General features: G+C 32.7%; 1 protein-coding gene and 1 pseudogene across 2 annotated transcripts; both read right to left on the minus strand.

The window, feature by feature from the left end:
- Positions 1–12,928: 12,928 nt before the first annotated feature.
- Positions 12,929–14,330, minus strand: LOC143627057 (transcription factor bHLH118 pseudogene; annotated as a pseudogene). The gene is made up of 3 exons (XR_013152531.1): positions 13,801–14,330; positions 13,169–13,522; positions 12,929–13,006 (listed from the first exon to the last, which is right to left on the minus strand). The product of XR_013152531.1 is annotated as a transcription factor bHLH118 pseudogene (transcript).
- Positions 14,331–14,640: 310 nt separating this feature from the next.
- Positions 14,641–18,102, minus strand: LOC143627058 (uncharacterized). The gene is made up of 3 exons (XM_077096957.1): positions 17,811–18,102; positions 16,484–17,701; positions 14,641–16,304 (listed from the first exon to the last, which is right to left on the minus strand). The coding sequence occupies exons 1-3, from the start codon at positions 18,100–18,102 to the stop codon at positions 14,641–14,643; spliced, it is 3,174 nt and encodes a 1,057-aa protein (XP_076953072.1).
- Between the last annotated feature and the right edge of the window lie 2,845 nt (positions 18,103–20,947).

The following is a 20,947-nucleotide window of genomic DNA, read 5'->3' on the forward strand; positions in this document are numbered from 1 at the left end:
AATAAATTTATTTATTCTAACCCGTGTAGCTAACATAGTTTAAAATATGTAATACATGAGTTCTAATAAAAGAGTTTGAAAGAAGGTATATGTTTAAAATATTTGACACATGTTTAGACATTTCCTTTGTACTTATCTTCAAAATTATATATTTTTAGAGCATGTTTGGGGTTGAATTTGAAAAATCTTTATTGTCATTTTCTTTTTTTTTGAACGACTAACTAAATAACGCCGGGTACTCCGTTTTCGGCCCCCATTGGCTAAAGGTAGCTCGAGCCGGCCACTAGTCCGGACAGACGGAGCACCTAGCGGTCCACCTATTGAGGGATTCACCGTATAAAACCCGACCCCCACGCCCGCCAAATGGCACGACAACGAGGGGCCGGTAAAACCGGGTGAGATCAGGACTGGAACCCTGGCAAGCCAGGGTCATCCCTCATATCTACCATATAAATTGGTGATAGTGAGGTTTGAACCCCCTATCTCTCACTTGTAAAGTGAGTGCTCTACCATTGAGCCACAACCAATTTATTTGTCATTTTCAAAAAGCCATTTTAAAAAGCTAGTATTTTGAGAATTTTAGAAAACTGCTTTTTAACCATTTCAAAAAGTTGAGATAAAAAATGGATTTTTGAGATTGCCAGACACATTTTAACTTATAGGTTTTTTAAAAACATGAATAAACTAATAAGCATTTTTCTAAACTCAATTCCAAACATGCTCTTACCTTTTTTATCGACACAATCAAATGAAAATATCAACTTTTTATGTTTTTATAATGCACATAACATTCTAAAACGGCACCTAAAACTTTATTGTTTTACCATTTACCATCTAAAACTTGAAAATATCAACTTTTTATGTTCGAACCATCTTCTTCCGTTATTGTTTTACCATTTATCATCATAACACACTACAACGCTATCATAGTCCATGTGTAATGGATATTTGGATAGAAATCTGAGAAGTTTGGATATTTAATTATTAAATAAAATTAAATATTTAGTGGTGAAAGACACTAGTGTAGACGAATACAAATTAAAATCTGTCGGTGTAGACGGATTCACATTAATACATGTTTGTGTAGACGAATTCACCTTAAAACCTACCGGTGTGGACATATTCCAATCTTCAGATAGAAAAGAAATGAAAGTCGTCGCCTATGACGAAATTGATCTGAAATGCGTCTTCCCCGAAGGTTTTAATATGACACAAATATCGAAAAGTTGGGAATTTTGCTGGAACCGGTAGAAACCAAATAAAAACATCCGGGGTCGACTGCCTTTGACCAGAAACTTTAAGAATGGAACAAGGAAGGGTCCGACAAATTTGATCTCTTTTTGATCGGTTTCGTCATAAAACTTACACGTTTCAATTTTTTATTGGAGGATAGATCCCGGCGGAACGTTTTTCAAAGTGACGTCCCGCCCAAATTCACCGGGACAAATCTAAAATATTGAAAATTTGTGGGTTATTTTTTATTTCTCTTTTTAAAAGTATCATTTAAAGAATTTTCTCATTATAAAGAACTTATAGTTAAATAAACAGTAAAGAATGAAACGTGAGTAAATTAAAAAGCATACATGCTCACAAACTTGCAAATGTTTGACCAGGTTTTTGGAACAATAGTTGATAATTTCAACTTTCCTGATGAAACATGTCTTTTTTTATTCAGCAGTGGGGTCAAAGAATTTTGCACATGGTGTTATCCAATATGAAATCAATTATTTAAGGTATTTTAAATTCATTGATATTTCACAATAGCGTGGCTCATTATTAGTCATAATAATTCTTTATGACATTAAAATATGTAGCTTAATTATGAGGTTAAGTTAATCAATCTTCATTATATAAGTTCCCACTTATCTTCATTTATCAAAAACTCTTAAAATGCCAAAACACTTAAATTCTCCTCTAACATGTAATGGGTTCTCACAGTAAAAAGAAAACATTTCGATGTAAAGACAAGAGAATGTATAACGACAACAAATGTACAAATGACATACATCGATCATATAAAACATGTCTATACTTAATCAAGTATCTGGATCTATCGGTACACCACCAACTTACATCATTTTAAATGAAGTTTTCTGATTGTCTTTTAAGAAACGAATGAGATCTCCCCGTCAGACTGTTAAAACTATACTACTTATGATAACCTAAATAGTTTTCATAAATATGTTTTAAGGTTTAAATCTAGAGGGAGGTTAAACTTATAACTAGGATATATTTTCTTGAGCGACTAACACTTAGCTATATCTTTGAAAAGCTATAAGCTGGGTCCGATGTCGTGAGCACTGGCGAAGCTTAGTTAGGGTCGGGTGGCCCCGCCCTCCCCGGTTTTTTTTGCGTAGTAGTGTAAATTTACCCGTTTTCATCTGAAAATTTTTATATGTAGTGTAAATTAAGCCGTTTTCGGCTGAAAATTTGAGCTCGGCCCCCTCCGTTTATGAAATTAGGTATACATTTTGAGACCCCCCCCCCCCCCCGTGTCTTAGTTCAAGCTTCGCCACTGGTCGTGAGGCATAATCCACATAGCGGTACTTCACCTAGGCTTAAACCCAGAATATGGCATATAAGCGAGATTCGAATCCGCGACGCCAAACAAAAAAAACCCTTTATCTAAAGTGAAACTCTTGATCAACCATCAGATTAGTGATGACTTATAAAGTGATTATTAGGCCATGGGGTATACTCTAACCTCTACATGGTTTAACATGACATGGCACTTTAAAGATGGATTAAACCACTCCCCACTTGTATTAAGTGTGTTAAAATGGCCCATGGATTATGCTTCTAACGGGTTAAAATGAACAATATGCATTAAATATGTATTAATTACTAACTGTTTAGTTATTATTTATTTTGGTAATTAAACTAAATGTTTGATTTTAAATTAAATATTAAGGAGAGAGATGAAGTTAAATGAGTTAAACCATTTTCTTTAGATGACATGGAGTGAAAGAGAAAAAATCAGTGATGTAGAGGTTATGTGAAGTTAGAATATGTTAGAGTACATCTCATGAACTTACATAGAGTATGATGAGAATAAAGTTAACAATTAGTAGTGTTTTAATACATTATATTTTTATTTAATGCAACTTTCCTAATATGGTATACAACAATAAATGTCAGGTGGGCTGTCAAAACTTTTATGAGTACTTTACTTTTTAAAATAATAACAATGATATATGTTACTTGCTTACTAAATTTAATCATTGTATAATTTTTTTGTAACAGGTAAATTCATTCAAACGGGCTCGCAAGATATGCACCTAAAACACTAAACCTTACAATACAACGGAAAAGAAATAGCATATTGGAGTATAAATTTCTTTTCACTGTTTAAATAATAAGTGGTTGATTAGTTTTCTCATATTAAGTTGGTAAATTACTTTTCTCATATCCTGGATTCTATATATGGGCTTTGTGACTATGAACAAGAATCTGCCGAGCACATCTACACTGGATGCACGGTGACCGGGTGCTATTTGGGATGCTTTGATTGCGTGGTGTAATTCCACGTCTTTCTTTGATTTCTCGGTTCTTTTCCTTTTTAAAGTCCATAACCACGTGGGTATAGGTAAGAGGGAGAAGGAAGTTTTTCATAAAATTACTATTACCGTTTGTTGGTGTATTTGGAAAGCCCGAAACAAGAAACCCTTTCAAGGTGTTGGAGCGGATCTAGTCCAAAATCTCAGGTGTAACGGTTAAATTTTTTTTAGCGTATTTCGTACAATGTAAACAAATTTTTTTACCGTATTTCACACAGTAACCAATTATGGACCTCAGTTTCTTCGGGAGTTGGCTCGAATCATGGACCTCGGTTTCTTCGGGGGTTTGCGGTAGTGTGTTCGAGCTTTCCAGATTGCATTTGACGGCACGTTCACCCCAAGGTAAGGAGGAGGCTGTTCAAGGTTTAGTGATAACGATTTGTTGGAGGCTATGGAAAGCTAGAAACGATCTTGTGTTCTCTAATATTCCGGTAAGGATTGTAGATATTGTTAGTGACATTAAGGCTTTGGGGTTCTTTTGGTATAGAAATAGGCCTCGGTTAAAATCAGTCTTGTGGTTAGATTGGTGTTCTTTCTCAATTTGGTGTAATGTCTCTTTGGTCCTTTTAGCCTCTGGGCGTAGTTCGCTGTTGTTATTTATAGTGAAGTTTAAAAAAAAACATATAAGTTTATAAAATGACTCTTTGGTTGAATGAATAGTTTTCTACAATGAAAACAAAGGTCACGGGTCATCAGTTGCCACAATTACACAATTAGTGTTCTAATTTTTATAGAAAAAAAAAATTTCATTTGTGTTTTATGTGACTCATCCTAATAACATGTTTATTATTATGTGTTTTGGGCTTTTGAAAGACAAAGCTTAGTGGTAAAATTGTTAAATTATCTATCACATAAATGAGAAGTCAACTTTAGGGCCTGTTTTCTTACAAGTAGCGTTTTCTAATACATCACCTAACATTTATGAATGCGTCCTAGCTCGAGTATTAGTTCAGACGCCGATCAAAATGAATCTCGTCACTTCCATCCAACTTCCATCCACAGATCGATGACTTAAACACAAGTAATATTCATGTCTCTTCTTATTTGAATCATTACTCTACGTGGACTATGGGTTGCATCAAAATAAACTAAAAACTTATGTTCATAGTTTTTATTTCTCTAGTAACATGTAATATCACACGTGAAAGAACAACAATATACTACCAATCGATCATGCATTCAGATTTTCGCTTGAACATAAAAACCGAAACTGAAACCGAAGGATGCATGATTGAAAACTTCTTCACTTGAGTTTTCTTAGATAAACCCACGCCTGTTATTAGCTATGGCCGTTAATCTTTGTTGCATCATGGAGAGATCAGTGAATGTTGTATCAGTAGCCTGCAAAAACAATCCAGAGAGTGTAGCTAGACTTTATATATTTAATGTTCTCTATGTAATATAGGTGAGCAGAAAACTGAATTAACCGAACCAAAACCGAATAACCGAAAAAACCGAACAAAAAAAACCGAACCGAAGCATTAACCTACGGTTAATTTTTTTAGTTTTTCGGAAAACCGATTTTTGGGTTTAGGTTCGGTTAATCCATTTAAAAAATCCAAAAAAAAACCGAACCGAACCGATTAATCAAACCTATGTTTTCTACATGTATTTTTAAATGTTATGACCGGAAACAAAACACCAAAAGAATTTATCATTAACGGTGATGAAGATTATGAAGATGATGAAGATTAAGTCTAAACTTTGAAGATGAATAAGATAATGAATGAAGATTCAGACTAAACTTTTAGTGTATTTTTTATTAAGAACTATTTTAAAATCTACTATTCAAACAACTTTGTATATGTTTGGTTCTACGTAACACATGCCTATTTTTGTATTTTGAGTTCAATATATATGAGGTACTCTATTTTATGAATTCTTTTATTTTTTTTTGGTGATGTCTACTCACAATTAAAAAAAAAACAAAAATAACCGAAAACCGAATAACCAAAAACCAGCGGTTGGTATTCTAAAAGGGTTTGGATCAAATACAAATGAAATTAACGTGCTAGACGTGAAATTCAAGTAGAGTAATTATATATACAAGTAGAGTAATTATGTAATTAAATCATATAGTAATTATCATATAGTAATTACATAATTACTCTATTTGTATATATAATTACTCTACTTGATTCTCACGTTTAGCACGTTAATTTCATTTGTACCTTAACTTTTCCCATTCTAAAATAACCGATAACTGCGGTTTCGGTTTGGGTTTCACCCAATAACCGAACCGAACCATGCTCACCCCTACTATGTAATATAGTATTTATTTAAGAAATTTACCTCAGATTGAATAGAGTGGAGTAATCTTTTGTTTATTTTTTTCGAAGTACAGTTTATAACATCAAGTCCTTCATCAAGTAGGGCTTTAAGTATTTCTGAAAGAGAAAAACCATCTTCTATGGAGCAACTATTGATCTGAGTCTCAAATGACCCTCCATTGCTAGAGTTAATGGAGACAAAATTTAATAAGCTTTCTTTAACATGACTCTTGTCCCTCATTTTCTTGATCTTATCTCTTTTGTAATTCACTGCCTGATCAATGCAATCTGACATTGAACGTCTACCTTAAAAACACCAAATCAGACAATTATAAGTTATATAGTTATTTTCCTAATGGCACCTCAATTTACAATCCAATGATCCATCATTTTGCTCAAAAACTCATACACAAACTAACATCAAGAATTTTTTCTTTTAATCATATCTACGCAATTATATAGATTTTTTAGGGGATTTAGAGAAATTTAGAGTATCTTTAGGCAGACAACAAATTTTCGAGTACATCTATATATTCCGTTACCTCAAGTAGCGGACTTCAAATAACTTTTGGTGAGATGACAAATCTGCTTATTAACATAACGGAATCGAAGAAAGAATACAAAAAAAATCAGTTTGAAGTGCCTTGGGAAGCAAATAAATTTCTGAAAGACCATTCTTCTCTCGAGTCCGCTACTTCAAAAAGCAGACTTGTCACCTTAACAAAAGTTAGTTGAAGTTCGATATACTTGAGGCAGCGGTCTACCTAAATGTACTAAGAAATTTTTTGCTCACCTAAAAACAATTTAAATTTCTCTAAATATATCCCCTACTAAAAAAGTTCCAATTATGTAGGTTTTCATGTAATTCATACTTGATATAAGAAGTGTTTTAGAAATATATTTATAATCATAAATCAAAGTTTTTTTTGCTTCTTGGTAGAAATAGATTTGTAACTTTTGAACTAAAACAAAAAGAAAGAATTAATAAACCACCTTGACTACATTGTGGGGAAGTAGACCACCAAGTGAAGCATAAAGCTTGGATATATCCTCCCTGCGTTTCTTTTCAGTCTCTCTATGTACCATTTTTGTATCCATATTTTCACTTTTAAGATCTTCAGCCGGATTACACTTAGCTGTCGCCCGATCTCTTCGCCTTTTCCAGGCCTTGCTGGCTTCAAGATTTTGATTGATCCCATCCATGTTAACATGATCATGAAGATTCACTATAAGATCTTGTTGATTATTTCTTAGTGAACTTGAAGAAGGAATCTCATGATATATTAACTCACCACTTTGTTGTAAAGAAATCATATTATATGATGCTAATCTTATACTATAATCCCACCTGGATTTGATTAAGTTTAGTATTTGGTCGTATCAACTACTTTTAAAGAATTAAAGATATGTCTTGTTGTCTCCTAGGGTTAGTATTGCATGATTTTATGAGATCTTCAAAGGTAGGAACTGACAATAATTAGTCAATATTAAAACAAGGTTTCTTGGAAGTTCCTCAAATGAACTAATTTTAAATTTATATAATATTAATATCTTTTTGGATAAACATTTTAATAATCAAGAGCATGATCACCAGCCAAATATTTTTTTTCTCCTTTTTTTCAAGGGTATTAAATATTAATTAGTTATCACCCTCAATACCTGAGTGAGCTAGTCTTCTTAAACGGGATGTAAAACGTCCGTACTGATTTTGACGTTATATACTTAACTTATCCGAGAATACCATTAAGGGAGAAACCCATCAGTATGGAAAAACCCACTTAAATCAGATTTCAAACTTAGAACCTTATGATCTCACGACTCAAGTCATAACCATCACCATGTGTCATTTGACCAGAAAACCAACCGCAAATATTAATTATTTAATTGATGGTTTTCAATATTTAATTTCGTTATTACTGTAGTTTTGAACAGCTATCTGTATTCACACGGACTACTGGACCGCCGTCCAACCTAGAATATCTTTAGAAGCTTTTAATGGTTTTAATAATTTTATTGATCAGGTTTATGAATAAAATAAATTAAGTGTATAAGTTAGAATAAGCAATCATTCTATTTCGTAGTCTTATCTTTAATAGTTGAAGTTTAACTCAATAATATTTTACTAGCATTAGAAAAAACAAAAAAAGTAATTGGTAACAGGTGGAATGAGCAAGCATGTGACTTTTTGAAAACGTGCTTAATTTATATATTACAATTTCGGGGAACTTGTTATTAAATAGTAATGTCAATTCCATTGTGAAAAACTAGAATATAAGCAAATAAAAAGCTAGGTTTCAAATATAAATTTAAAGGAAAAAAAAAGAACATGCAGGTTGCCAATATATGATGAAATAAACAAGCCCTAAATTTAGTCATTTTTTCAACTAAAAATCAGTTCTATACAACTAAATTATGGCCTAAATTAACACAAAACTGGTAAATACACGCGATCTACTTGGTTTACACTTTACACCGGTAAAAAGTTGTGTTCTATGATATGTAAAGCTTGTTTTTATGAATTATATATGTGTAGCTGCTATCTTCGAACATATTAACAAATGACATCGTAAAAAAAGTGGACCCCGCGTATGTTATGAGATTGATTTATATGTTTAACGAATATAGAATAAAAAAAATGTTGCTAATGAAACATGAACTTGGAACACTAAACGGAAGACTTTGGTTGGATGGCCATGGGCGGGCTAAGCCATCAAATAAACAATAAGTGTATTATATAATTTATAAACGGAATAACGTTATTAAGTGAACTTACGATTATGTTATCAAGTGAGCTGAAGACTTTGGTGACATATAATGGGATAACTAGCTAGTTGTTAAGTTATGAATTCGGTTTATAGTGTATTATGTAAAATAAGAAAAGTTTGCTAAAAGAATTTGCACATAATGTTAACATTATGACTAATAAAACTAATTCATATTTAATGGTTGAGTTATTAAAGAGGTTTTACACTATATATGTTTGCATCGATTATCCATTTCTTTGTGTTTGAGCAATAGATAGAAGATGGAAGAAAATGAGTAACAAAGCCTAAAATCATATGAACATATTATACATATCGATCTCATCAATAAAAGGGAGAGACGTGAATATGACCATAGCGCAATGACTAGGAGTCGTATGTTCTTACTATTGTTGTTTTTTTTTCAAAAGGTAAAATTTATATAAAATGCCCAATTAGGCCAAACAGTTATAGAACTGACATCATAGTAATTACCCTAATTACTATTGATGTGAATTTCCTATTATGTGTCTAGAGAAGCAACTTTCATAATTTTCTCACATAGTTACTTAAGGGGTGTTATTATTATTATTATATTTGGAAAGACGAAAATGTGGTCACATAAGAGGATTCACAACGCAAAACCTCTACAAATTACAGTCACATTAGCTACAACAACATATTTCTAGCATCATTTAAAAACATTCATTTCTCATGCAACACTATAAAATTTCAAACCCGTATACAAGTTAGGTGATGTGTATAGACTAGGTAGTTGATGAATACACCTCATCAAGAAATAGTACTGGAAATCACTTGATTCTGCATGCAGTATGTTCTGACACTTAAAATTATGTAGAATGATACACGATTTCCTTTTTGACTGCAGCAAAAAAGATTAAACTAAACATAACTCAACAAGGAGTTGAGAAGATTACATGTACAAAACAAATAGACTGCACCAAAAACCATCCCTTATGCCGACTTCTTGAACCTGTCGAAAACCATATCATTCTTGTATTTCCACAAACACCAACAAGTCGTGTACACAATCAATAGACAAGCAGCAAAAGTCATGTAACTTGCATTAAAAATTAGGGGTGTATGGAGATCAAGATTATGAAGAATTATTATTTATTTTTGTTTAATGTAAAACATTAAAGTTGGACCAATCACAACACACCAATCATTGCATGGTCCCTCACATTTTCTCTCCCCCTTCGGGTTCTTGAAACCGAAATGGGTTTGAGAATTTCTTTGGAGATTTGATAGAGGTGCTACCCGTCGATACCAACCCAAACCGAAGAGGTAACCAAATCACCCCAAACACCCTTACATATATATATATATATATATATATATATATATATATATATATATATATATAATTTAAGGGTTCTCTAATGATACTCATACTATATATATATATGTGTAGAAACCAGATCAAACTATACACATAAAATAATGAGCAAGTCCCAAAAGAAAAATCAAGAACCCTCAACCCATGCATACAACTGGACATTGGACAAGTACAGGTACCAAGGAGCTAGTGATAAAAGTTACTACATGATAAAAGTTATCTATTTCTCAGAGGACACAGAGAGGATGGCAATTATGAAGAAGCATTGTGTGAGGATGGTATAGCTTGAGAGCCCACTTCCAAGTGACATAAAAATGAAGATGTGTGATCTCTCAATGAACAGTCCATGTGAAGATGAACAACTGATTGTAGTGGTAGGTGTGACCCTCACTTCCTTTTTGTCAGGAAATGTTTTGTTAGGAATTTTTAAAAGGGAAAAGTGAATACGGTGCTGTCACACGTTTAAGTTTAGACGGAAAACTTCTCAAAACTACGTAGTTTTGATTAAATACAATTAAAGCCCAAATAAATCCTTCCTTTTAATTAGGTATCGTCTCCATTAAATTTGCAAGTTACATTCATTAATCATTCTACAAATCCATTTTCACGCAACTGATAATATTGGCAACATCAGAATTGATTTTTACGGATTCAATTGAACAGTAGCAGCTTCTTGCAAATTGATTTACTCATTTATGTATTATTAATCCCTTTATATTTAAGAGCCCTAAAAGTGTAAAACAAAAATACTTTTTTATTTAAGTTTGTTTTCTTTATATTTAACCCCTTATTTCTAAGAACATACAAAATAATTTTACTCAAATACATGTTTTTCGAACTTTAAATTTAATCAAACTTAAACGAATTTAAAACAAAAAATAAGTGAAAGAAGAGGATATTGCAGATGTAGATGAAAGGATGATGAAAAGATAATACCTGAAGAAGGGGAAATTTACAGAACTACCACAAGTTCACCTCCAACAATAAAAACAAATAAAAAAATATTTTTAATTTATTTTTTGTGAATTCGTTTCAGATTTAGGTAGTTAAAATGAAATAGCAAACAAAAGTTACTTGCAAATGGATTTGGAGAAAGATGAAATGTAATTGGTGGAATTGATGTCCTTAATACCGAAATAAAATGATATGTTTGTTTTTTTAATGATTTTAATCAAAACGACGTAGTTTTGAGGAGTTTTCCGTCTATGCTTGGGCGTGTGACAACACCGTATTCACTTTCTCCTTTTTAAAATATATATTTAGTTATATGTATATATGGTAAAGATACTGTACAATTATGTCTTAACGTATGATAGGTACGCGATGCGCTAAAAGACAAAAAACAAAGGCAAAAGTATTAAAACGCTCAACCAAACCCTAGAACGTTCAGCCAAAAACCCAAAACACTCAAAACCGGTTTTCGTGAAAAAAAGTGAAAAATTGATCGATTAACCATCCCAAACTGTTTTTTTTCGGTGAACCAACGATTAATTGGATACATATTGACAATTCCGAAATGTTGGAATGTGATTTCGTGGAAAAATGAATTCGCATACCTATTGTACGTTAATGTATTATTGTTTTGAATATTTTCCCTGTATATATATAAACTTAAGGTTATATGCAACGAAATTTGTTAACCCTTTTAATGTTTCAAATTTGTAAATTTCTTTAAGTTTTGTAAACTTTATTTTATGTTTGTCAATGTTTATAAACTTTATTTTATGTTTGTCAATGTTTATAAACTTTTTGATATTATGTTTATTTTTCGTCAAATTTAGTATTATATAAGTAAACTACTTTAAATATATAATATAATATAATAATATAAAATATAAATTTTTGAGCACCAATAATACACTTGGCTCAAGAAGGAGCCTACTCAGCTGGTGGACCCCATTTGCAAGGAAGTTTCACATTCTCTCATCACTCTCCAAGCTTCTCAAGCTAGACATACACCCTTAAGCTCAAGAATCCCCCCCCCCCCCCCCCAATTAATTGCACATGCTCTAAAGACATAAACAGTAAAATGAGAGAAGTCTTATCAAGTTAATGAGTTGTATGAGTTGCATATACTCCAAGGATGAAATTCTATAGAAAATAAGATGTGGATGTGTGTGTGTGGTTCATTTAACAGTGTGTTTGAAGTACTGAATAAGAAATATATAGCATGCATATACAATTATGTATCAGAAAAATATGGTAGACACCCACACATAAATTGCATGCATATGTATAATGTATATCAATCTATCTGCTATTGTAGTTTAATTACTTTGTAAGAAATTAATTGTAATGCACATGATAAGAAGGAACAATGATATCCAAAATAAATATTATCTTCAATTGGATTCATAGTTCAAATGCACTTCATGATCAATCAAACGCATTTGATAGCCATTCACAAATATGAAATATCAAGTGTGAATCTTGCCAAAAATATATACATGAATGTGTTATGCACAAGGAAACACTTGGGGCAAAGTAGCACAGAATCTTGCATGGGCTATTGTTTTAGTTATGCAGTAACTAACACTCGAAAGATCGATCGAACTATTTGATTTATTCATAGTAATTTTCATGATATTTATCAACCTTTCATATAGTTATATATGTCATAAGACAAGAATAAATATTTTACTGAGCAGAAACGAAAGACATATATATACTCCACCTAGAAAATAAGCTTATACTGAATGCATGCTAAAATGATAATATATATATGGACAAAACAACATTGTACCAATGTAAAAAGTATCTAGGAAGTACTTGCACTTACATAGTACATAAAGGATTAAAACAAACAATAAACAAGCAGTCAACAACCAATGTATGGTACATTAACTTCTCAAAACCAGCTTAACAAAAGCTCACCTTAAAGATCTTTGTTTGAACACGAAAACAAGATGGATATTGGTGGCACACAATGACACATCTCCATATTGACCTCATGCAATCAATTAAATTACCTTGATAATTAGTTCAACAGTTATCTTGAATTCAGTAGTTATTAGCCACAGCGGATAATCTTTGTTGCAACACCAACAGATTGGTTGACACTGGATTATTATCGGTCACCTGAAAAACATTAATAATCTTCTGGTTGAGCACTAGATCATATGATGTTTGTAATAACCAGAAAATCGAAAACCCTATAGTAATAAATATTGTAATAATATGTCAGATTTCATATAAACATGTTAGTATATACAACTGGAATTATGTTACAAACAAGTTTACCTCAGATTGGATAGAGTGAATCAACCTTTGCTTTACTTTAGCACAACTGCAGCTTATAACATTATAACCTTCATCCGAAATCGCTTTTAGAACTCTTGAAAGAGGGAAACCGTCTTCGATTAAACAACTATTGACCACAATCTGAACTCCTCCATCACAAGAGCTGATTGAGATAGTATTAGGAAGCAAATCTGTTGTGTTTTCTTTCTTAGTATTTGTCACTGGACCAGGAACACCAGCCTCCACAAATTTCTTGATACTATCTCTCTTGGCACTCAACATTTTAATATTCTCTTGCATGTGTTTGATGTAATTCACTGCCTGATGCATATGATCCGATGTAGATCGCTTTCCCTAAACACAAAAAATACGTCTCAAATAATAAATAGATATTCTACTTAGTAATATTAGTAATGTTATGACCCCAAGATCTATGAATACTTATGAATGTAATTTTTAAACGACTTAATTTTTTTATTCAGAAAGGGCTAGCAGCGCAGATTGTTGCCCGGCCGTTTGCCTTCTATTTCGATGTAAACACTACCCTTTACTGAATGATATGGGAAGTAAATACTGCTACATCCAATTTCAATTCATTGTGGTTAATTAATTAATTATCAAGATTAACTCACCTTAACGAATTCGAGGGGAAGTAGACCCCTAAGTGAAGCATAAAGCTCGGCCATATCGCGTCTTCGTTGTCTTTCGATCTCTCGATGCGCGAGTTTCCGTTGTGTATATTCATCTTTACTATCTTCTACCCCTTGATCAGTAGTTGCTGAATTAGGTTTAGAAGAGGGTGACTGACCTCCTTGAAGTTTCCTGGCTTTAGTACTGACTGGATCAATATTATTATTTGTACCACCCTCCATAGGAACATGATCATGAACCTTAACTACCAGATCTTGTTGATTTGTTGCCTGTTGTTGGAAGGATATTAAGGGAATCTGGTGAAAAACCAGGTCATCAGTGTGCTGGAAAGAGAACATAATATAGGATGTTGATATTAGGTTATGCCCACCAAGATTTGATCAACCACTATATCTAGGGGATATATACTAATACTAGTATAAAATACATATGTTAAATAGTGATTATTGGGATATGTCTGTCTAGGAGATCTTCAACGGTAGGGACTATGATCGGATAACAAGATTTCTTGTAATCTTTTATGTATTTATTACTAGGTTAGTTGCCCGTGTAGAACACGGGTTTAAGAAATTTTATTTTATAATTCTAAAAACATTTGAAATATTTGAAGAAACAATGTGGTATTAAATATTAAAGGTAGAAGCATATGTTAAATTTACTAACACATTAATCTTAAATATTATATGGTTGGACACAATATAAATGGTAACATAAATGATAGATTTATTCATGTAAAGTGAGAAAAGACACAAAAACTGATAAATTGTTGAAACTAAGGAAGAAAGTAAGTTACAATCAAATTTGACAAAGTGAAACATAAATTACAAATCTCGAAATATCTCTTTGTAAACAACATTAGATGTCTTATTTGTAAGTTTGCCATCTGCGTCGAATATTAATAATTTGACTCCGTCTCTACTCTTCACTCTTGATAGTGCCACATACAACTGTCCATGGCTGAAAACCGGATGCTTTAAATACAAACCAACTTTTGATAGTGACTGTCCTTGGCTTTTGTTAATCGTCATTGCAAAACATACTGAAATTGGAAATTGTCTTCTTTGAAACTTGAAAGGAATCTTGTTATCTGTAGGTATCATATTTACTCTGTGAATATATGTGCAAGTACCAATATTACCTCCAGATATTATTTCAGCTACTACGACATGTTTTTTAAGAGATATGACTCGCAACCTAGTACCATTACACAAACCAATTTGATGGTCAATGTTTTGGAGTAACATAACAGGAACACCCACCTTTAAGACCAATCTATGATTTGGCAATCCGGAAATTTTAAGACCGTTTAACATGTCGGGCGAGTATAAATTTGCTTGCAATGGATCAACGAAGTCTTTTGTTGGACAGATACTATCTGAGCTAAGGTACTCCTTTTCATCTCTGGGAAAAAGTGAGATCAATAGATCATTAATGTCTTGGACATCTTCATTGGTAGGTGCAAGTATTGCTCTTTCACGAAAGAATTCAATATTTTTGATATTTTGTAGAATTGAAGGATAAACAAAATCAATTAAACTTTGAATCGGATCATACGAGTCATTGATCAAAAGATCATGAGGCATGTCTATTGTTGCTTCACCATCATTTGAACCACCGACATTTCCCTCGCCTATATCCAACAGCCATTTAGCAAACTGGTTTGTCTGCTCAATATCAGATGCTTGAGCTCCGATGGTTAACCGCATGTTTTTTGTTAACCTAAGAAGTTTGCATTTACCCCAAATATAGGAAGAACATAAAGATGCATTCACAATCTGTTGTCTGCTTCCGTTTGTAATAACAGGAAGAACTTGCCTAAAATCACCACCAAAAACAATAACTTTACCTCCAAATGGGATTCCCGAATTGATAGAAGTATTAGGAGTTAATACGTCCGTCATTGTTCTATCAAGAGCTTCAAATGCATGTTTATGTATCATTGGGGCTTCATCCCATATAATCAATTTTGTTTCCTTTAGTAAATGCGCATCATCACTTCCTGGTTTTATGCTGCAAGTTGAGTCCTCGTTAAGATTTATAGGAATATGAAATCTGGAGTGTGCTGTTCTACCTCCTGACAACAGCAATGATGCAATACCACTTGAAGCAACATTCAATACAATTTGACCTTTAGATCGTATTGCCACAGATAATTTCTTCCACAAAAATGTCTTTCCTGTTCCACCATAGCCGTAAAGAAAAAATACACCTCCTTTGTTAGCTTCAACTGCGTTCATGATTTCGTCAAACACTTTTCGTTGTTCATCTGTTAATGAACTTATAAGGCTGTGAGACTCATTTTGTAAAGTGATTGTGTCATAAGAGAGTTCGTCAACAATTAAACGATTGTTTGAAGAAGCTATAGAATCGTGATCAGGATACGGCATAGTTTGAAATCTACGTAGGCTTGAGTTATTTCGAAGTAGGTACTTCTCAATCTCACACAAAGTTAAGTTCTTAATTTGAGTTTCTGGAAGTGATAAATCTGCAAAATTGTATTAATAAAATATAAACAATATTATATGAAGTACGTATATGAACAAAACATAAAAACGGAAAACCAAATTCATTAAGGATGGTAAAAATTGAAAATTTATAATTAATCTTCATTTGAAAGTATAATATGGTTCATATATTTTAGTACTGAATAACGAATTGGAGTACCTGGAATATTCAATATTCTTTGTTGTGTGTAAATAATGCCATCTGATAGATATTCCCATGTTTTTTCCCACACAAAATCAGGTCTAGAAAGAGAGCTGGACAATAACATTGATCCAAATAAAGCACGAAGATAATAACAAGAACCGGATGCACTCGCCTCCTTAATTGCTTCGATATATTCCATGTCATCATCGAGTAGTCCACGTGCATAGCAAGCATCTCTAAATGTAGGATATGTCTGGCCATCTACCGTTCGAATATCATCAAAAGATTTTGGTCCTTTGACTTTGTTTAGAAGAATTCTTAAGAAATACGCCTCACCGAGAGACGGAGAAACTTGATGAATTCTTCCAATTGAAAAACCCTGCTTTCGTCGTTCCCACTTTCGTTGTTCAAGTTTCCAAACAAACTTAGTAGGAAATTCAACATAAGTAAGGTTTCGTGCTTCGTCATTAATTTGGTTACACAACATCCAAGCTGAAAACATTGATGAAGAAACTGATGGTTTGTTAAGGACATCATCAATATCATCATCGGGCCCGTACGTAACCTGTTGTTGACCAGGGAGATGGAAAGGAAGTCTAATTACTGAAGGCGAGTTGTAATGTACTTCAAATGCAAATATCCTCCATGCTGCTTCACACGCAGAAAGGTATCGACAATCATAATATTCTCTAATTTCATCTCTTGCTTTATCTTGATCATCTTGATTGTCAGCGTCTACAACAGCAACTGTAGCCCTGTCAGGACCTTTGTTAATGTATTTGAATAAATACTTTATGGATGCAGCCTGATTACACCACTCAACGTTAATATGTGCTTGATATCTTTTCAGAAGCGTTTTATTATATGTCACGACACTTCTGTTGTCTAAGTCTATAGCAGACTTTTTAACTGTGCATCCAGAATCTCTTCTTCTGTATATAGGATAACCATTTGAATCAATAGAATTGTGAGGTGTAAACTTTTTAGGGAACTTTTTAGAACACCTTATATTAATCATGCATGAACAGTTCATGTTATCATAACCACAAGGACCATGCATCATGAATTCACTCACAAGGGAATATAATTCATGATCTTCCTTCTTGTCTGGAATCTCGGCCGAAATAAACGGGTCAATATGATCAACGATAGGAAGCTTGTGATCAGCATGCATGAATAAACATATATGGGCATGAGGCAACCCACGCTTTTGAAACTCTACGGTATAAACAACTACATAAAAAATGAATATTATTAATGTTCGATATAAATTGAAAGTTGCTAAAAAGAAGACTATGTTTAAGAAATACTATTATATTAAGTAAATAATAAAGTAAATCACCTGCTTGAACCTTTCCCAGAATTTCGTCTTTTTTTAAGTCTTTGATTATTGCATCAAGCTTAACTTTAAATAATCTACACATGATGTCAGGCCTGTCTTCAGGATTAATGGTGGTACTATTCAGGAATCTTTTAACTTCAGGCCATTTAGGATTGCATGTTATAGTTATGAAAAAATCTGGATATCCATACCACCTACAAATAGCCATGACATCTAGGTAGTTTTGCATCATGTACCGAGAACCTCCGGTAAAAGATGAAGGTAATATCACACGTTGACCAACGCGGGACATGTCTTAGTTTTTGGTGTTTTTTAAGTTATGAATATTCTCATATGACTCACATCTAAGAACCTTTTGTTTTTTACGTATGTAGTTGAGTCTTTCGGTTTCAATCATTGTGTATATATCAACTAACTGTTGTTGAAAAAGTCTTCTTCCATTCAGAGGCAATGAGAAAATATTTGGCCTATCTTGAATTCTGTACGCAAAAAATTCTCTCATGGTGCAGTTTGGCCGTTTACTTTTTTGTAAGCTTCTAAAATCTCTATGAGGGATGTCAACCCTGTAACAATCATCACCATAAATATAGAAAAGTGGATATTGAAGAGGAACGTATGAAGGATGCAATTCACTTATATGCTTTAGACTTCCCGTTTTAGTTTCAACAATAATGTCTCGAGGCTCAATATTACCAATATCACCAACAATCAGCGCAGCAACTTCAGAAGAACTCGGCAAGTTGTATGTTCTTCCATCTTGTTGTCTTCTTCCAATAAGACGCAACTTAAGGTTAGCATGAGGATTTTCTTGAAAACGATCTCTTGCCATCCTATAAGATTTCACCAGCTCATTATGAGAATCTAACATACGCTGTAGATCCTTTATTATCTCAAGATCTAGCAAGTTGGAACCTCTTGTAGATTGTTTTTTTGATTGACTGGTAGGAATAAGAATATTCGTTTGTCATTATTTAAAAAAATGACATAAGGTCAAATGTGTAAAAATAGTGAATTAATTGAGTTAATACATACCTAAATAAGCATTGTCTATTTGAGACTTCATTTTCCGTGTCATATATGTATCGTTGCGAAAACTTTGGTTTTGATCCATTCTCTGGCAAAAGACTTCCAATAGAATGATAATTCTGACCGCTAATCCTAAACACGAATGGAGCGTTACCTCTATTAATGGAGGAATCAACCTTTCCGCCCATTGATGTAAACGCGAACATAGAATTGTAGCGTCTAATGTTCTTTAAGAAAAACTTGCTTTTAGGACCAACATTGCTAAATAGATCTTTGTAAGCTGGCGGAGCATCTTTAAATTCAGGTAGCTCGACCTTACCGTAACCACAACATAGGAAATAAGTTGTTTTTCCTTCTTTTTTTTTCCTATTCCACCCTCATTTTTCCACAATTTTGCATGGCATAATTCACATATAAGATTCTGATCACCATGATCCAAGTAATCTGTTAAATTAACTTGTGGTCAAAAAATGTATGTGCATTATTAATTGGAATTGTTGTATTGTAAGTACCTGTTGAGATTCCTTTGAATGGGTCTTTAACCAAAACTTCGACATCAACTTCTTCATCTGACGTCAAGTCAAGCATAGGTATAGGATTTGTAATCCGCGAGTTACTTATTAGTTTACGCTTTCCTGATGATAACTTTGTTAAAGAAGTAGATGCACAATTGCTGGATGCCATGATAGGTGAAGAAATATAAACTCGACGAGTATCACATAATGAGGTAGACCTGTTGTTTTTGGAAGTAGATGCCCCTGGGGAAAAAATTAAGATTTAAAATATGGTAACATGAGCAAGTTGATAATAATTGATATTATCGTTTATGTTTAAATTATGAAAAATAACCAGTAAACGGGTATCTTACCACTATTGATATCACCTAATGAAGTTGGATTCTTTGTATTTTCATGAAAAGTTTGCAAACTGCTTTGATTTGTAATCATTGTATTTGGTGTCACATTTTCTTTGCCCTGTGTAATTGATGTAGAATTTATTGATGACGAAAAAGGTTTATTAGACTTTTGGGTGTTAGGAGCAATATTAGATCTCCTGCTATCTAGAAGTAGCTTTCTTGATTTCCTGGCCTCTGAAGCATTTAACTTACGAACGTCGGCTGAAGATATAGCGGTTCTTTGCATGTCCCCTACATAAAGAAAATAATTGTAGAAATGTTGTTCTACACGGACAAATTTAAATTTTCTGAATTACAAAAATGAACGTAATATAATACAAATTGAAAACTTACAATTTGAAGCATGACCGTTGACAGGCGCTTTAGAGGATGATGCACTTTCAGGGGTGTTGCTTTTAGACATTTCCTTGTATAATAGAGTGCAAATAGAAGTATAAGAAATAGATTTACAAAGTAAAAAACAACAATTTAATGTTATCTATTGATTTTATAATATCGATAAATTAAAATGTTTTTGTAATATGATTCCGTGTTTTAAAATTACATATACAATTTCATTGAGCATTTACAGTTGAAAACTTGAAATTCATGCTAATGACGTAAAGACAAGGAAAATAGTTTGTAGATATTACAAAGTACAAAAGTTTTATATCTAATACGAAACTATAATAATTATGTTATATATATATATATATATATATATATGTATATTTATATATTAAAAATTAAACTTGTATTTGTGTTTTAAATCTATTGTAGTTAAGGACAGATTGTATATTCTTTTAAAGGTAAAACGTGTATAAATGACTTGAAAAAAATCGATGCTAAAAACTAAACACATTCCCAGTTTAGACGGATTGAAACTTATAGCAGTGGGAGCAAGGAATTATTTACTTGAACAATATTGGATTTATTGATATGTAGATCTACTTTCCTGAATTTTACCGCCTCTGAAGCATTTGCATAACGAATGTTGTTTACATAAGCTGTAAAAAATAAAAAAAATAAAATAAACATATTATTAGATGATGAGTTAAGTTTAACATAAGTCATCATCATCATCACCATCATCATCATCATCATCATCGTACTCAGTATATCCCACCAATAGCAATGCTATGGTAGGGTCTGAGGAGGGTAAGATGTAGACAGCCTTACCTCTATCCCATAGGGATATAGAGACTGCTTCCGGTGA

The sequence above is a fragment of the Bidens hawaiensis genome, unplaced genomic scaffold (genome assembly GCF_021521415.1).
Source record: "Bidens hawaiensis isolate Kalapana, Puna unplaced genomic scaffold, B.hawaiensis_p1.1 tig00004595_1, whole genome shotgun sequence".
NCBI lineage: Eukaryota > Viridiplantae > Streptophyta > Magnoliopsida > Asterales > Asteraceae > Bidens > Bidens hawaiensis.